This window comes from Castanea sativa, chromosome 6 (genome assembly GCF_040712315.1).
Source record: "Castanea sativa cultivar Marrone di Chiusa Pesio chromosome 6, ASM4071231v1".
In the NCBI taxonomy this organism is placed as follows: Eukaryota; Viridiplantae; Streptophyta; class Magnoliopsida; order Fagales; family Fagaceae; genus Castanea; species Castanea sativa.
In genome coordinates, this window is record NC_134018.1 from 50,287,361 (window position 1) to 50,304,077 (window position 16,717).

The following is a 16,717-nucleotide window of genomic DNA, read 5'->3' on the forward strand; positions in this document are numbered from 1 at the left end:
TCTATTTTGGTCCAATAGGTCCCCTTAGGTCCAGTATGCTTCACTTCGGTCCAGCTCGATCTATTCGGCCCACTTTGGTCTATTTTGGTCCAATCGGTCTCCTTCTGTTCATTTTGCCCCACTTAGGTCCACTGAGTCTGCTTTAGTCCCTGCGGTCTAGTTGGTCTACTTTGGTCCATTTATGTTATTTTTTTACCCTTCAACAGCAACTTGCCATTTAAAATTCGTAATCATACTCTTTTGCCTCTTTTTTTATTCCTTTTTTTTTTAATTATTTCGAATTTGGGTATGGTCTCGGAGTTGGGTATATGTTTTGGGCTAGATAAACTTTGATTATATTTTTTTTATATTCAATTAAATGAAATCACTTTGTATAAAACTTGAATAAAAACCTTTTTGGGCTAAACCGAACTATTTTGGGCTAAACATGACACGTCCCATCCAAGGCAATACATATTCTATTGCCGACTAGTAGGGTTGAAAAAAGTCAAAAGACTCAAAACACAACGGGACAACTGTACAGGAAATGGAAATACTCTCATCTTCAAATGAGGAGATAGAGACTTCCGGACACAGTTGTATCATTGTTTGATACTGTTTCCCAACAAGTTCAGATTTGGCTGGAGCTTGATATGATAAATATGAGATGGGAGACAATAATATAAGTGAACTGAGAATAAACCAAGTTTCTTCAAACATTCTATACACATTCCATGAGAGATCTCTGTAATTCCCCTCATCAATTCCATTTATATATTTACAAGAAAATGAGATTGAAAGAACATAGAGCAAATGTTAACTATTGCGCATTCAAACTATCTGGTAGAGCAGGAGCTTTGCAGATGGGGCAGGCATTCTTTATCAATAACCATTTCTTGATGCAGTCCACATGGTACTCATGGCCACAGTTCTTCACTTTCACGAGTTCCTCCTCAATCTTGTACTCTTCCTGTAAATTGCAGATGTCAACCAAATCCTGAAAAAGTTAAGAGATCCCTCGGAAGGGGATGCATGGACGCACACACATAGATATCAACATCACTTTTTTCAATTAAAAATCTCATATTTTAGGAACATGGACTGCCCAAATGATAACCACAAACCACAAAGCCTACTAAGAGTGGGTCAGCCATCTAGATTGTGACATGAATCAAAAAATAATTTGCTAATTTCTTCGAACAAACGAGGTAAACTGCTTTTCAAGAAGCAAATGGAACCAATAAGATTAAGCCAGGGCCCAATACTTGATAAATCACACCTAATAAGAATCTAATCTAGAAATAACATATCCAGATATGGTTTTTATATACATAACTATGTGTGCATCTAACTGGGTGCATGTCTATACTAAACTCAAATTTTGGACCACAGAAAATTTAATTTGGAATATTAAGAGCCCTAAATCTCAAGCAAAAAAAAAAATATCTATGCTGTGCCACGGTAATATTCAAATGTCCAAGTAACCTTGATGTTTATTCAGCCAAAAAAAAAATCCAAGCAACCTGTCCAAGTTCAAGCTGTTGCAAGACTTTCAAATATATTCACAATTCTCTATCATTATGGACTCAAACAATTTCAAAAAAACAAGAAAATAGCATGGCTCAAAATCATTAACCATAGTAATTTAAACTATATGAAATTTTCACAACTCCATCTATTATCATGAGTAGCCATACTTTTGGGTCCAAATCTCAAATGCATGCCACTCCTAATCAAAGAGACGACCAGACAGGAACAGTAAAATACTTACAAGGCAAATAGCACAGCGGTCCTCCAGGTTAAGTTCTGAAGAAGAATATGGTTTCTCCATTAAACACTTTGAAATCATATTCTCAGACAAGCCAGTGCTTACATGCCCTATTCTTTCTCCTAGAGCAAGTAGTTCCTGCCCGAAGCCAATGATTTATGGTCAACAGAAGCTGGGACAATCCAAAAGACAACAAGGAGATAGATGAGGTAATAATTACCTCATAATTCATGTTATCAACATCAAGCCTCATGTCCCTATACCGATCAATCAAATTTCTGGAGCCATGCATAGGTGAGTGATCAGCCATCATTATAGCCTGCAAATATGACAAGTACATGTCATCACATGATGAATTACCATAAGAGCTGCTATATATCCAGTTTGCACAATGCCACCAAATAAGCAGAACAAGAATCTGGCTTGTAGAGAGTCGGTAACTCAGTATCTTGGCAAGATATATAGGTGAGAGACATTAAACACAGGGGGGAACCACATTGAAGCTTGGGGGGGCCATACCCCCCCCCCCCCCAAACTTCTCAAATATTAGTTTTTTACCTCCAAATTTACTTATTAAAAAAAAAATGTGGTTGACCCCCCAAACTTCCTAACTATTATATTTTTAGCCCTAAATTTACTTAAAGTTTTCAAAAGATAGAAGTTGGGCCCCTAAACACTTCTTATTTCTTGTATGACACTTTTGAATTGGTTCAATTTTTATATTTATTATTATTCCCCCCCCCCCCCCCCCCATTCATAAAAGTCTAGTTCCGCCCCTGATTGAACATACAAGCTCAGTCTCAAAGCATCCTTCAAGGACTTGGTTCAACCAACAAGAAGGATCTATAAACTGAAATGAAGTCATAACATGGCTAAACTCAATAAACCATGATGACTTGCTTCAATTTTATGCGGTATATGACAGAAGGCTAATGACGATATCTCCAACTCACCGTTATAATATTTTGAGAAGAAATTCTTAACATTTTTATGTTAAGATTTCTCAATCTCCTTTTAACTACACACAATCAGTAAAGCATATGCTTTATCAATAGAAAAGAAAAAGTAAATCATAGAACTGTTCCACAGACCAAAAGGACAAAACAAGGTGTCTTCCAAAATACATGTCCCAGCGTAGATCCCACCAAGAGATTAAAAATATGAAAAAGGTAAGCCATAAAAAACAGCCCCCCACAATCCTTAGCCTTTGCATCCTTCCCATCAAATATAACAAAGACTTCTCCTTGCCCCTTTCTGCACGGGTATCAACATGTATAACAAGCATGTACATCTTAGCATGGTCATAATTACATTACTCTGTCTTGAAAACATACCCATGACAAAGTCCTTGTTAGATGGCTTTTGATCCAATCAGCACAATCATCCAATTAATGATAGATATTGGGGGGGGAGAACTATGAAAAAATTATACAGGTATAGGATTAAGAATGATATCATATTGGTTCTAGGACTCAGAAATCTCCACAGTGGAAACCATGAAGCTCAAAACCTATCAGTTCAGTGATTGTCAAATGTCATAATCCAGTGGTTGTACCAGATCTTGCTCCCTTCATAGCACATGTAAAACTTGAAAAATGATAATTACTCACCTCGGGTCCCATTCTATCATGTGCATCCGCAGCATTAGAAAGTGATTTGAATCTCTCATTCGCTATCCTCGACCTTCCATCCCAATGAGTATTACGCCAGCCTCTGCCAGACGATGACCTTGAATATCTGTAAGAGGAAGGTTCTGAGAGAAGCTGCATACCATTTTCAGAGTGAGCTGCTTCATGTCCCAATCGGGAGAAACTTGGAGTGGCTCTATATGAAGATGTAGCTCTTCGACAGTAATTCCCATGACCTTCACACGTGGTCTGCGCATAGATACCATGAGGATATTGTGGAGGTGATGGAAAGGGATTTCTGCTTGGTATGGAATTAAGGTGTACGTGACCAATATCTGCAGTACTTGCTCCAACAAGATGCTGATTCCTCTCATGGCTCATTCCATTGATTTCTGGAATTATAATTGGTCAATTCTCATAACAGTGGCATAAAAGTGAAGAAGAGTAATATTTATATCTTAACTGACCTGGCCAATGTTTTCTGGAATTATAATAAATAAGTTGGTAAATTCTCAGAAGAGTGGCATAATATAATAGTGAAGAAGAATAATTATATTCATGTCTTAACTGACCTGAAGCCAGAAACCTTCCGTATGCAGCAGGAGGTGGAGTGGCATGGTTCTGATTATGAGTGTTTACATCAGCATTTGTATAAGTAACGTCTAGTGTTCCAGATTGGCTGGCCAAATGAGTCACTGGATGGTAATGATGAGAAGTTTGATTTGATATATAAGTTCTCCCTATGGTGGGTTCCAAATCCAGTCTAGATCGGCTTCTCACATTCCTTAGAGAATCTTCACTGCCAAACAGGGGGCTGCCACCCCTGTAGGGAGGGAAGCCAATGGAACTTGAAGTATAGTTTTCACAGTCTGAAGTTGATTTCCCTGGATGAGATTCAGAAGAACCAGAGGAACTTCCAGCAACGTAAAATCTGCTTGTGCTGCCTCTATCACAGGCTAAAGAAAGGCCTGGGCTTTTTCTTTTGAAAGGACTTCTTCCAGTGCCCATTGTAGGATCTAATACACCACCTTGCACTTCTTGGATGTTGTGCCCGTTATAGTAACTTAAATGAGCATGGCTGGCACTATTCTCTGGGTGCAGATAAGCTGGAGAGAGTGGAAAGGGATCACATGATGATCTTGAATCAGCCACTGGAAAATGTGGACCTTCCACTCTAACACCAGAGAAGGAATGTTGAACAGGCCTGCATTCCAAGTTCCGGTAAGAGGCACAGTATACTCCACTCATCAGTGTATTTTCCATCGGATAAACGATAGAACCATTTTCGGGAGCAACGGCCCTTCCTGCTATACAAATTATCAAATGAAAAATAGCCATTTCCGCAATATGAGTGGCAGAAATATAAATAACTATTACTAGCAAGGAAACAGATCATTTAGGAATTTCCGAGGTAGAGCATTACAGTAAAAATTTCTCTTTAGGAATTCTGGACCTAGTAGAAGTAGATCATTTAACATTTGATTTAGGACATAACTGATGGACGAAGGTCAAAATAGAAGGGAAACATGCTGGGGAACTCTACAGAAATTAAGTTGGAATCAGACATTCAATCATAATTGCACAAAATAAGGAGAGTTCAAAATTTTCTTTGCTTTCAGCCCAACTCAAGATGAAATAACTTAGTCAATGGTAACTGCTAATTGCTTTTCATCCCGTGCTTTACTATCCATGTCTGGAGAAAATCTAGTATATTTTTTAGATGCTGGCAGCAACATTCAATCAAATAATGAAGTAATCACCAAAGAAAAAGAAATATCTATTGGATAATTGGACATAATACAAATAACACATTCATAACACCAGTACCCATATGAATGTAAGACTGTTCAGAAGTTCCACGACTATGATGAAAGTCTTGGTCCATCTCAAACTCAGGCATTTGCAATGAGTTGGAAAAGTGCCTATGTCCCATATCTACTTAAAAGGACAAAATGATTCAAATCTGGAGTTAGAGGAAACAACACCGACCTGCATATAAGCATAAGAGTTTGAAGGTTCAATTAAAAAGCATATATATTTATAAAAAGAAATTCTGCAAATATAGACATACATAAATGCATGCATGCATGAATGAATGTATGAGTGTGTTTATGCAGTCTTATTATTTATAGTGCATGTATGTCTGCCCATATCATTTACCAAGCTAAGCATTTGCATATTTATATACTAATTTTGTAATAGATTAGAAGTATCATCGGACCAGCTATGCTCACGGAAGTTGGCATAATCACGAATCATTGCCCTTTAAACTAACACTACAAGGCTGAGGCCAAAGAAGGATTCTATACTTGGAGATATTAGGAACCATTTAAAATAATATCGCACAGATACAATAGGGTGGAATAGGAAGAAGGAAAACCACATAATCCCTCACAACATTGAGGAACCATACCAGCAAAAGAAAAAGAAATATTCATATACACCACATCTACACCGTTAATAATTGTTCCAAATATTTTCCCCATATGCGATTTAGCAAGGCATAATCTCACTTTACAACATGAGCAATTTTTCTTGAAGAAAAATAAAGATACTAAAAACTACATTTTTTTAACTTGACCTTTAAATTATTGAAATGGATCAAACATTCTACCACTTCTCACTGATCTACATGTTAACAATATAGAACAATGCAACAAGTTAAATGAACCCAAAATACATTGCTATTTCCTTGTTAAACGAGCAACACACCAAACTGTCTATGACTGCAATTTATAACAAAATCAATTACGTATATCTGGTATGAGCAAAGAACCTTTTTCGGTGTATAACTGAGATAACAAGTGACTGTTATGATTGTTTAAGCACAACAGTATTACTCTATATACAAGTACGTAATTCAGTAATTGTAAAAAACACTTTCAAATACACCACTTAGCTCAGCTGTCTTCTGGTATTATATCAAACCTCTACACAATGCATTTATCAAATCAAGTGGTTAGGAAAAGTTTTTCTGCTTATCAAAGACAAAGTATGGAACTGCTTCAGATTAAGGTGCTAGGTAAGTCTTTGAAACAAATCATGATGAACTTTTGTAGCTATAATCTTGAAATGCGTGACACACAGATCATGACCAGAAATTGATTCTTTGAAGGGTAATGAAATTCTATCACCCATAGTGAAAAGGACAACAGCAGATGGACTTCATAAAACTAGCCATAAAGAGCTATATGGACTTGCCAAAAAGATACTGCTTCATCTTCTTCGAACTTCTCCGATGTCCCCATACCTACCATTGTACAATTATATTATTACAATAGCAGTCTTCAGGATATCACCAGCACTAAATGCAACTCAGGCTATTCATCTTCCTCATTGAATCCACATCAACACTTCCTCAACCTCATCAGTCATCAACAACTTCTCTAGCATCAAAACTATTGCACTTTAAACTAAAAGACATGCTGGTTCTCTCCATCCAATCAGTAACAACAGTCCCTCTGACCTCCATTTGTCAACTATAAAATGGTGTGCACAAGGTTCATACTTCAGCAGGGTCTGCGAGAGGCGGTAGTTTAGCAGCCTTATTCCCAATTTTGGGGAGGCTGATTCCCAGTCTATTTGCCAACTATACTACAAGAAAATTATAAACATTTTTATATATGGAAAGTAACAGGAAACTTTATCATTGTGAGTAAAAGCAATTTTTATATCACAAAACCGTAGGAAAATTTAAACTGCAATATGATAGAGAAATGAGAGCGCTAGCAGATGCACCATCTTCAATTTCATACAGCTGATAGCAATGCAGTCAGCATATTCATTTGGCTGCACCCCACTTCGTAATCTCCACTTAATGCAGCAAGAACTTGAGGTATCACCTATATCCAATGGGCAAAATAAAGTTTATCTCAGTATATGCAAATCAGAGAGCTATCGAGTGCACCATCTTAAATCTTGTACACCACATCACAATGCAGTCAGCATATTCATTAGGTTGTACCCCACTTCATAGTCTCCATTTAATGCAGTAAGAACTTAAGGATTTACCAATGCCCGATGGGAAAAATATCCAGACTCACAGTAACAAGCCCATGTTGCAATAGTTTCTGCATGGTGAACAAGGAATTATAAAGACTCTCCTGCAACTGAAAATAATATACCATCTAAGAATCACTAGGCTCCTCCAGCACAAGGTTGATTTTAGGACAAAATTGCAGCTCTCTCTCTCTCTCTCTTTATATAAAAAAATTTCAATATACAGATTCTTTTTCCTCTGTAGCTCAATGAGACCAAACTTAATATGCTTCAGATGAATGCTGATAAAGATAAAAGGTTTCAGATGAATGCTAATGAAGTTGAAAGTTTAACTAGCTATTTACCAAATATGGCTACCCATTCATTGCCTATTAACTAATAAATCAGACAATTGGATTCTTTTGAAGTCTCTGTTACGACATCAAGAAACTTCCTCTCTAAAGTAACTGAAAAAATATGAAAGAAACACAATGGGCCTAGGCACATAAACTAGTTGTAAATATGAGGTGGTACCAATGCATGAGTCCTTAGTGACAACTCATATATTATGCTCCATGGAATGTGAAGGGGAGAGGAAGAGAGAGAGAAATCAGGAAATAATTTTTTTATCCAATACATTCCATACATATAGGAGAAGATTTACAAAATATTGCAAAGAATATTCTAATAATGATAGTTGGTGGGGACACCTTACCACTAGCATCCTCTAGAATGGTCCAGAACAGGGACACCTCACAAATGTCATCTTTCTATAAGGACAATTCTTTCTCTTTCTAAGGAATTAAGAAAATGAGCTGCTTTCCGTATTCAACCCTCACCCAATCCATTCCAAATATAAAGGAGAAGATTTTAAAATAAAATACTAAAAAGAATATCTTGATAATAACAGTTGGTAGGGTGCATATATGTCATACACACCCACGTTGGAACAAAATAGGCTCTAATCAACTCCTACACAAGACTTTGTAAGGACATCAATATGATGGTCTTCAAATCTCACAAATGGTGTAGCTATTTCTCCACTTAGCATCTTGTCTAGTATGAGATGGAAATTTTCTTCTACATGCTTGGTAACACAAGATTGGAAACAATGTGTACCATGGCTTGATTATTGCAGTATAATGGGATGGATTAGGTATTGAGAAGCCAACCTACAGAAGAAAGAGTGGTGGTAACCAAGTTATCTCACCAGTACTATGCGTCATCGCTTTGTATTATGCTTCTGCACTCGATTAGGCAAGTACATTTTTCTTCTTACTTTCCACATTCTAAGGTTTCCTCCCAAGAAGGCAAGGAGATACACCGACAATTAGTGATACAATTGAGGCTCCAAAAGAGAACTTAAATATAATGAAATTTTGCACATTCTCTTAACAGGAAAATGTAAGCAGTGGAAAAATAAGACGAACATTCTTTTTCTTTTCTTTTTTAATATAAGTAAATACTGCTTCATTGAAGAAAACAAAAATTACACAAGGAACCAAAGCACACAGGCAGTGTGCTGAGGAACCAGCACAAAAGCGAAATTAGGAAGCATGAAAATTACAACTTTCAAGAAAATAAGATGAACAATCTTACAAGAATATATTTGAAGAAAATGGAAGATCGATTCATGAGTTGAAAGCTTCTTTCAGACTTTTTTTGAATGGGCAAATGCTTCTGGTGTTCTTACTTTTAAATTATTTGCCAGATTTTCTTGATTTTTGTACTTTCATTGTTATTTAGTTTATATTTTATGTTGTCTCTATAGCACAGTACCTGCGTGCCTTGTTTTCATTGTATTTTCTTATTTCAATTTTCAATGAATTTTTTTACTTAACAATATATATATTACTCTAAGAATAATGGTTAGATGATTAAATTCAAGATTCTGATAGTGACAGCTAGTAAGGACATCTCACAAATAGCATCTTCTAGAAGAGTCTAGAATAGGTATACCTCACCAATGGTATCTTTCTAAAAGGGTACAATTCTTTCTCTTTCTAAAAGGAGAGAAAGAAAAACATCAGAATCGCTGAAATAGCATGGTGGAAACCACCTAATCCTACAGGAGAGTTGAGAAATTCACCAAAATATAAGTATTATTACTACCTTCATTTTGCCTTCATGGAGTCCTTAAAGAGAAATAATATTGCAGGACCCTCTTACATGAATCAATTCTGAACATGTGTACACATACAGAGAAAAATATGGATCTCTTGCCCTTTTGGATTCTTCCATATGCGTAACATGAGAGGACTTGATATCACATATGCATGGAACATTGGAACAATAAGCAAAAATTGATTATCTAAGATCATAAATGAAGCCATTTTCACTACAAAAAGTATGACGTTCATATCACAGGCTAACCATTTTATTCTAATTGCTGTAAAACATAAGGGGAGATAAGTAATCTAGTCGCTGTAAAATATCTTGAGATGTGAGCCTCATTTTGATCATGTAAAACATTAATTGACCTCACATGGTCAGTTTATTTTCCAGGAGTGGGCTTATTTACACAGCTTTTCTAAACACAATAAGATAAACTGAAGTCATAAAAAGAAATTTCATAGATATTCAACAGATTATAGTCCTGTATTCAATTTCAATGTAGCATCTGTATTCAATGTAACTTTCTTAAAATAGCACGACTTCAGAGGTAAATAATAGTCCAATTGGAGGGGGTTTCTTGCCCTTTTTCTTTCTGTTATTTAACTGCCCTTTCTATATACCAATGATTTTGTTAGGTGTGTTTAGTAAAATCCATGTAATTCACTTTATTTTTTTCAGTTTCCTCTTCTATCAACTTTATTTAAATAGCACACTTGTTCCTCCACACAGCTCATGATTTTTAATTTAGAGGCTTTAGTCCAATCTAACAAGAGAAAATATATAGAGAAAATAAAAAAATTTATTTGAAGAAAATGGTACAAAGTACAAAAGCTGAGAAGTATAACTCAACCTGCAACCTGAGATCAAGAAGATGTACAGGCAAGAACAAGGACACTCACTAAGCTATAGGTGTGTGATTGATATAGAATTCTAACAATATAGTGCTCCTTTTGCAAAAACATAGAAAACAAAAATGAAATTAAAAAGGAAAAAGTAAAAAAACTTATTCATCCACATATGTTATAATACAATGAAAGTAGTAGACCAAAACTCTCAAAAAATGCAATTGTCCATCAACTCGTGGATGTATCTGCAGGGGCATTAGGAACATCTAATACCATCTGATCAAAATTGCAGCACCCCTTTACCCTAAATCCCATCAAGCTTCTAACCTTTGCCTCTCTCTATGCCCCCAAAAGAATGCTATAAGGTCCACTAGCAACCAAACCTGCATGTCTAATAAAATAATGACAATGGCCTGTTGTTTCTCTCCATACAGCATCGATTCCAACAGGCCCAAGGTTAGAGAGAAAGCACCCAAGGAAAAATTTGAAAAGAAAGCTGAAGACAAGTATCAGCCACTAAAAAACGTCTAATCCTTTCCATATGTATTTACTTCAAATTTAACACTAGTTTTTATCACTATATATACTCGGTATCACAACATCCTAGTTTGGATCATTAAGCCCCTTCCCATTTAGATGCTGATTGAATCCCTTGCTCTCCTTCCAAATTTCACCTGACCCAACAGCTATCATGTTCTAAAATATAAAATTTCTATTGGAATTTCAACATACAATAATGAAGGACCACATTAATAAGAGACTTAACATAGAAAGCTGAAGGACTTTGTAATTTTGTACATTGCACAAAAACCACGAATGAAGAAGAGCTATCTCAAAGAATTCAACAGATCCTTGACCCAATAATATAAATCAAGAATTCAATATTTCATGCAAAAATATTTTTGGCGTGATTTTTTAACAAAAACTTAGAGCCTGTTTGGTCATCCAAATTTTTTTTTCCAAACTTAGAAAACTGTTTTCAAAAAATTGTATTTGAAATCAGTTCTACAAACAAAATTTTGGCATGATTTGTGTTTTGCTCCTATTTTTGAAAACAAGTTTTCAAGAATAGAAAACAAAAAAATTGTTTTTTTTTTTTTTGATAGCTAACAAAAAAAATTTTACACAAACACCAAAAGATAGATAGATAGATAGGTTGGGATATGCAGAGAAAAAAATAGCCAACCCGAGTACTTTGGGATGTACTATGGGGGCATGGGGGAAAAAATCAAGAACCAAAATTACAATGATCAAGTAAAGCAAGAAGAGAAAAACAAGAACAATGCGACAAAGCCACATTCCAAACAAGGAGAGTACGCAAGAAGAAAGACTTAATCTCTAGTAAGGAGTGCTCACATCTCTCAAAGCATCTAGCATTCTGTTCTCTTCAAATACACCACATCAAGCAATGCGGCACAAGTCTCCAAAAAACTATATTGCGATGTCGTCCAAATTTACCTAGCCAAGACTCAAACACCTCAAGTACCTTAAGTGGCATAACCCAATATAGGAAAAGTATATTCGGTGAGTTTGAGTGAGACAACACATGTGTGGGCCCAACAAATTTTCAGTTTATTTACAAGATTACCACTGAATTTAGTTCTCAATTTTCAGAGAACACCAAAAATTTGTTTCCTACTTTTTTGTTTTGCAGAGTGAAAAATGGATTCAGTTTAGAAAATGAAAACAAAAACACTTGCCCAACAACTATCACACTAGTGGGGCCCATGATTTTTAGAAAACAAAAACAAAAAACAGGCTGAAAATGGTGTAACCAAATAGGCTCTTACTTTTTTTACCTCAAAAGAATCATATAAGTATATAATACTCATATGTCAACTAGTCATATGTCAACTAGTTTTTTTGGATATGCAGAAACATTTGGTCTACTGGAATGTGTGCACATCAATTCATGAAGGAGGTTTGGGAATTAAGAGGCTGCTGGTTTTTAATCAAGCACTTCTTGGAATTTTTATTATAAATTTAATAAAAAAAGGGTGTAGCCCAAGTACACTGGGAGTATAAAAAAGGGAGAACCTAAAAGAGAAAACAAAGTACAAGGAAAATCAACTAAGGTGCAATTTTTCCATAAAATCTACAAGATCTGAAGCAGAAGATGACCTAGCAGCTTGCTCCCACCAGAAAAGAGTTCCCATAAACTGAAATTTCAGCTGGATTCTCAAACATTCTTTACTTTTAAATGTACATGTTCATTTCTCTCCAAATATCCACATCAAACATGAAGGAATACCCCCTCCCCCGGGCCAAATTTCAGCATGCACCTTTTGGCCACATAAACCTGTCCAATAGGTCAGTAAATCCAACACCATCCTAGGCATCGCCCAACTCAACCCTAATAAGCACAATACAAAACCCCATATCACCTCAGCTACCCCAACAGAGTAGAAAGAGATTACCTATAGTGTCTCCATCAGATTTACACTTCTTGGTGCTCTAATGTTGTTAGAGGGCCTTACAGAGTGAGTCTTTGGGGCAAAATCAGAAGAGGTTGGCACAACCTTTTGAAAATTTTCAAATTTGAGGTGGGTACAAGGTGCAAAATTCATTTTTTCACATAACACTTAGAATGGGGATACTATGATGAAGGAAACCTATCCTGCACTTTCCTTAATTGCTAAGAACAGAGACACCAGGTTGATTGGTTATTTAAAATATCACAATGTATCCACTTATTCAAACCCATTATTCTCCTAAGCAATTCATGATAGGGATTTAGAATCTATAGAGCACATTTTGGATTATTTATAGGCTATCAAGATAGGATGGGAGGAGGAAGACAAAATGGTTTGGGTAAAAAAATCATGGTTTTCAAGTGAAGAGCTACTACAAGGCATTGAAAAGAGAAGGGAGGAACCATTTTCCACAGCAAACTAGCAAAGTATAAGGAAGGTTCATATCCTGCTCAGAGTGGACTTTTTTCTCTTGGAGTGCAATATTGGGGAAAATCTTGACAAAAAATAATCTAAGAAAGCAGGGGATAATTATTCTGGACTAATGTTCTATGTGTTAGCAACGGGGAGCAGTGGCCCGTCTTTTTTTGCATTATGACATTGCCTAAGAAATGTGGTTACAATTTATTATCTTTGTTAGGTGTTAGTTCAGTAATGCCTAATTATGTGCTTGTTTATTGTCTTGTTGGAAAGAGAATTTTGGCCAGAGGACTAATGGCAAAATTTGGAAGACTATTCCACTACGCTTAATATGGTGCATATGAAGAGAAAGGAATACCCATTGCTTTGGGGAAAAGGAGCTACCAGCGACAAAATTGAAGTTATTATTTTTAAGGCATTATATGAGTGGACTTCAACTTCAAATTCACCCTCTATTCCGCACTTGTTAGAGTTCTTGGACCAGAATAATTTTGATATATATATAGTTCTTAGTTATCATAAAATATTTGCAATATTAGAGTACACAATGGGTACTTGAATCATACAAAGTTGCCCAACATCTTAGGTTCAAGACAACAACAACAACAACAACAAATCCTTAGTCTCAAAATTTTGGAGTCGGTTATGGATTCTAAACTAATTAGTTAGGGTTAGTCAGATGTATTATTTTCCTCCATTCTATTCTATCTAAAGACATACTCTATATTACTTCCTTAATTGACATTTCCTTTTCTATTTTTTTTTAAAAAAAATTTTAAAACAAACAAACAAAAAACAACTACAACAGCAAAGCCTTAATCTCAAAATTTTGGCATCGGTTATGGATCCTCAACGTGTCAGCTAGGGTCAGCCAAATGTAATCTTTATCTCAATTCTATTCTATCTGAAATCATACTGTCCATTACTACTTTAAATGATATGTCTTTTTTTATTGGACATAGACAAAAAAATTTAAATAAAGTTATTGAGTGAAATAATGATCCTAAGATGAATGCATTGAGAAACAAAACAAGCTTGGAGAATCAAAAGGTAGAACAAGGTACAAAAAAAGGCATGACTAGAGAACAACAGAGAACCAAAAAATATATATACAATCCATAAATTGTAAAACAAGTATTCTATTGTAAGTCTACATTCCAAACTTCTCCAAGAAACAATAAATTGAAAGGACTAAAAAAACTTGCACTCTAAGAAACCCTTTGATGTAGAAGATGCAAACAACAAAATCTATAACGCAAACCTAAGGGCTTGAGCTTCTTGGGTTGGGGGTACAAAGATTGAATCCATCAAGCAAACTCATGCTTCTTCCTTGTTTCTTCTAAAGAAACCATTAAAACAAAATAGAAGCACCCTTTGATAATGACCATTCTATTATGACTAAAATACAACAATTGAATACAAAGGATCATACAAAACTTTGCTACAACACAAAATCAATTGAAAAAAAAAAAAAAAAAGGAATTACGTTAACAAAACCATTTAATTTAGAAAAAAAAATGATCAATTTGTTAATGATTTTAAGGTTTACAAACCATAAATCCAAAAGAAAAACACAAATAGTCAACGGTAACCATCTAAGTTTTTACTAAATAAATAAATAACAGATTAAATTGGAAATTCAAAAACTTATTTATTTCTTTTATTTGTATTATTATTATTATTATTATTATCGATTATAAATCTTTTTTTTTTTAAAGCCTTTATGTGAAATCTAGAAAGACAAGCTTTAAAAAACACAAAAAGCAAACATAAAACTCGAAAAGTAAAAACCAACTTAACAAATTGAAACAAAAACTAGGAAAATTATTATCAGACTCAGACTGTCTCTCATTAAACTGGGTCATAATCAATAATTAGTGATAATGCAAGCAGATTAAGAGTTAGATTACGTGAATGTGATCAAGCACAGCATGCATGATCGGAAAAAGTTGTGAATATGTGCCGGAGACGGAGAGCATACCTTGGACGTAGGATTTAACGTTGACTCCCGGTGGTAAAAGAATCGAACGGCTCAGAGAGAGAGAGAGAGATGATATACAAACCGTACCTGAGAGAAAGAGAAGGGAGAGGTGGTTGTTGTTTTTGAGACGAAAAAGGAAGGAATTAAATAAAAGAAAGGTACGTGAGAACTGAGACGTGAAAAAGAGAACAAATTGGGAGGGAATAAAGTGGGAAGTATGATCGGGTGCTTTTCGTGTAAAGCAACCGGATTATTATTAAATATTAATTAATGAATAATGCTGCTGGTATCACATCAAGAACATGCCTTTTGTCCCGTGCATAACAACGTTGCGATTCGGACACGTGTCAAAATTTTAAGATAACTAGTACACTTTTATCCCGTGCATATTTACCACAAAATGCTCGTGTTGCTAGTTGCGAAGAAGTATAACTTTTACTCCACTACCTAATAATTGCAGCAAAAATTGTGAGTTTAATTGTGGTACTAGCATTATATGAGATGAATTGATTGATTTCCCAATAATATCAGTAACTCACAATTTTGTCACAATTTATCACCAATGTCCTTGTAAATTTTGAACTGTAAAATTGTGGACTCACTATTTTTATTTTGAACTAGCAAAGTCTGCAAATTGTGGGTTTTATTGTGTTACTGTCATTATTCTTCATTTCCCAAAGGCCAAGTTATAGAGCTGTTTTATTTTATGTGGATGACGTGACGTGTCTGAAATTCTGAATCGCTTGGTTGAGATTTGAGATTGTATGTCTATTATATCAAATGTTCTGCTGATATAATAATAAGAAGTTTCTCTGTAATTGTTACGTTAAAAGCACGCTCCTTATGACACACGTCTGAGGTCGTGTATTGAGTCTCTCTCTGTGTACAGTGATGCCTGCGGTGCCGTGGTGTGGTGATCAATCACAATGTCCTTAAGGTACGTATTTTCTAACTCGATATCATTTCTTTCTTCTTTCCTTTTTCTTTTTTCTTTTTTTGGCTTGGAATTCCTTCTAAGACTCATTCTATCTATTAATAATTCTGCACCAACAGGTTATTAATTGAGAGAAAGTACTATGTGGATTGTGGACACACCTTTTGCTCCTAACATGGATGACTATGACTATTAATGGTAGAGAAATGTTGGTAGATCCATGGTATCTGAGTCACATTTCATCAAATTTTACAAAATTTTGTGGTCTAGAAAAACTAATTGTTTAATCCTCATAATTTTGTCTCTTAAATTTAATTAAGAGCCTTGTATTTTAATTGGTACATTTTAGTGTTTTTAATAGATATATTGAAATTTTCAAATTTCTTGTTTCCAAAAAAAAATTCTAAGGTAAAACTTAAGTATAGTTCTCTATTTAAATTCAAACACATAATTGTATTGATTTTTATTTTTATTTCCATTTTTTAGAATGAGGGAAAAGTCGAGTTAAACCGCGACATAAGTGACAAGAGTAAATACCATCTATCAAAGAAGTTCATTGGCCTTAAGGTAGACATTTCAATTGGTTATATCTATGCCA

At 35.1% G+C, this 16,717-nt stretch overlaps 1 protein-coding gene across 4 annotated transcripts; it reads right to left on the minus strand.

Annotated features, from left to right (window-relative positions):
• Positions 1 to 648: 648 nt before the first annotated feature.
• On the minus strand, positions 649 to 15,391 carry LOC142638963 (uncharacterized). Of its 4 annotated transcripts, XM_075813041.1 has the most exons (9): positions 15,186 to 15,391; positions 7,114 to 7,217; positions 6,577 to 6,964; positions 5,203 to 5,364; positions 3,948 to 4,682; positions 3,358 to 3,767; positions 1,968 to 2,066; positions 1,751 to 1,885; positions 649 to 949 (listed from the first exon to the last, which is right to left on the minus strand). In XM_075813041.1, the coding sequence occupies exons 4-9, from the start codon at positions 5,306 to 5,308 to the stop codon at positions 800 to 802; spliced, it is 1,635 nt and encodes a 544-aa protein (XP_075669156.1). In that variant the 5' UTR covers positions 5,309 to 5,364; positions 6,577 to 6,964; positions 7,114 to 7,217; positions 15,186 to 15,391; the 3' UTR covers positions 649 to 799. The 4 variants fall into 4 exon arrangements, with proteins under 4 accessions (XP_075669156.1, XP_075669155.1, XP_075669157.1 ...); XM_075813040.1 differs by having other exon boundaries at positions 6,577 to 7,217; XM_075813042.1 differs by lacking the exons at positions 6,577 to 6,964; positions 7,114 to 7,217 and having other exon boundaries at positions 3,948 to 4,679; positions 15,186 to 15,390.
• Between the last annotated feature and the right edge of the window lie 1,326 nt (positions 15,392 to 16,717).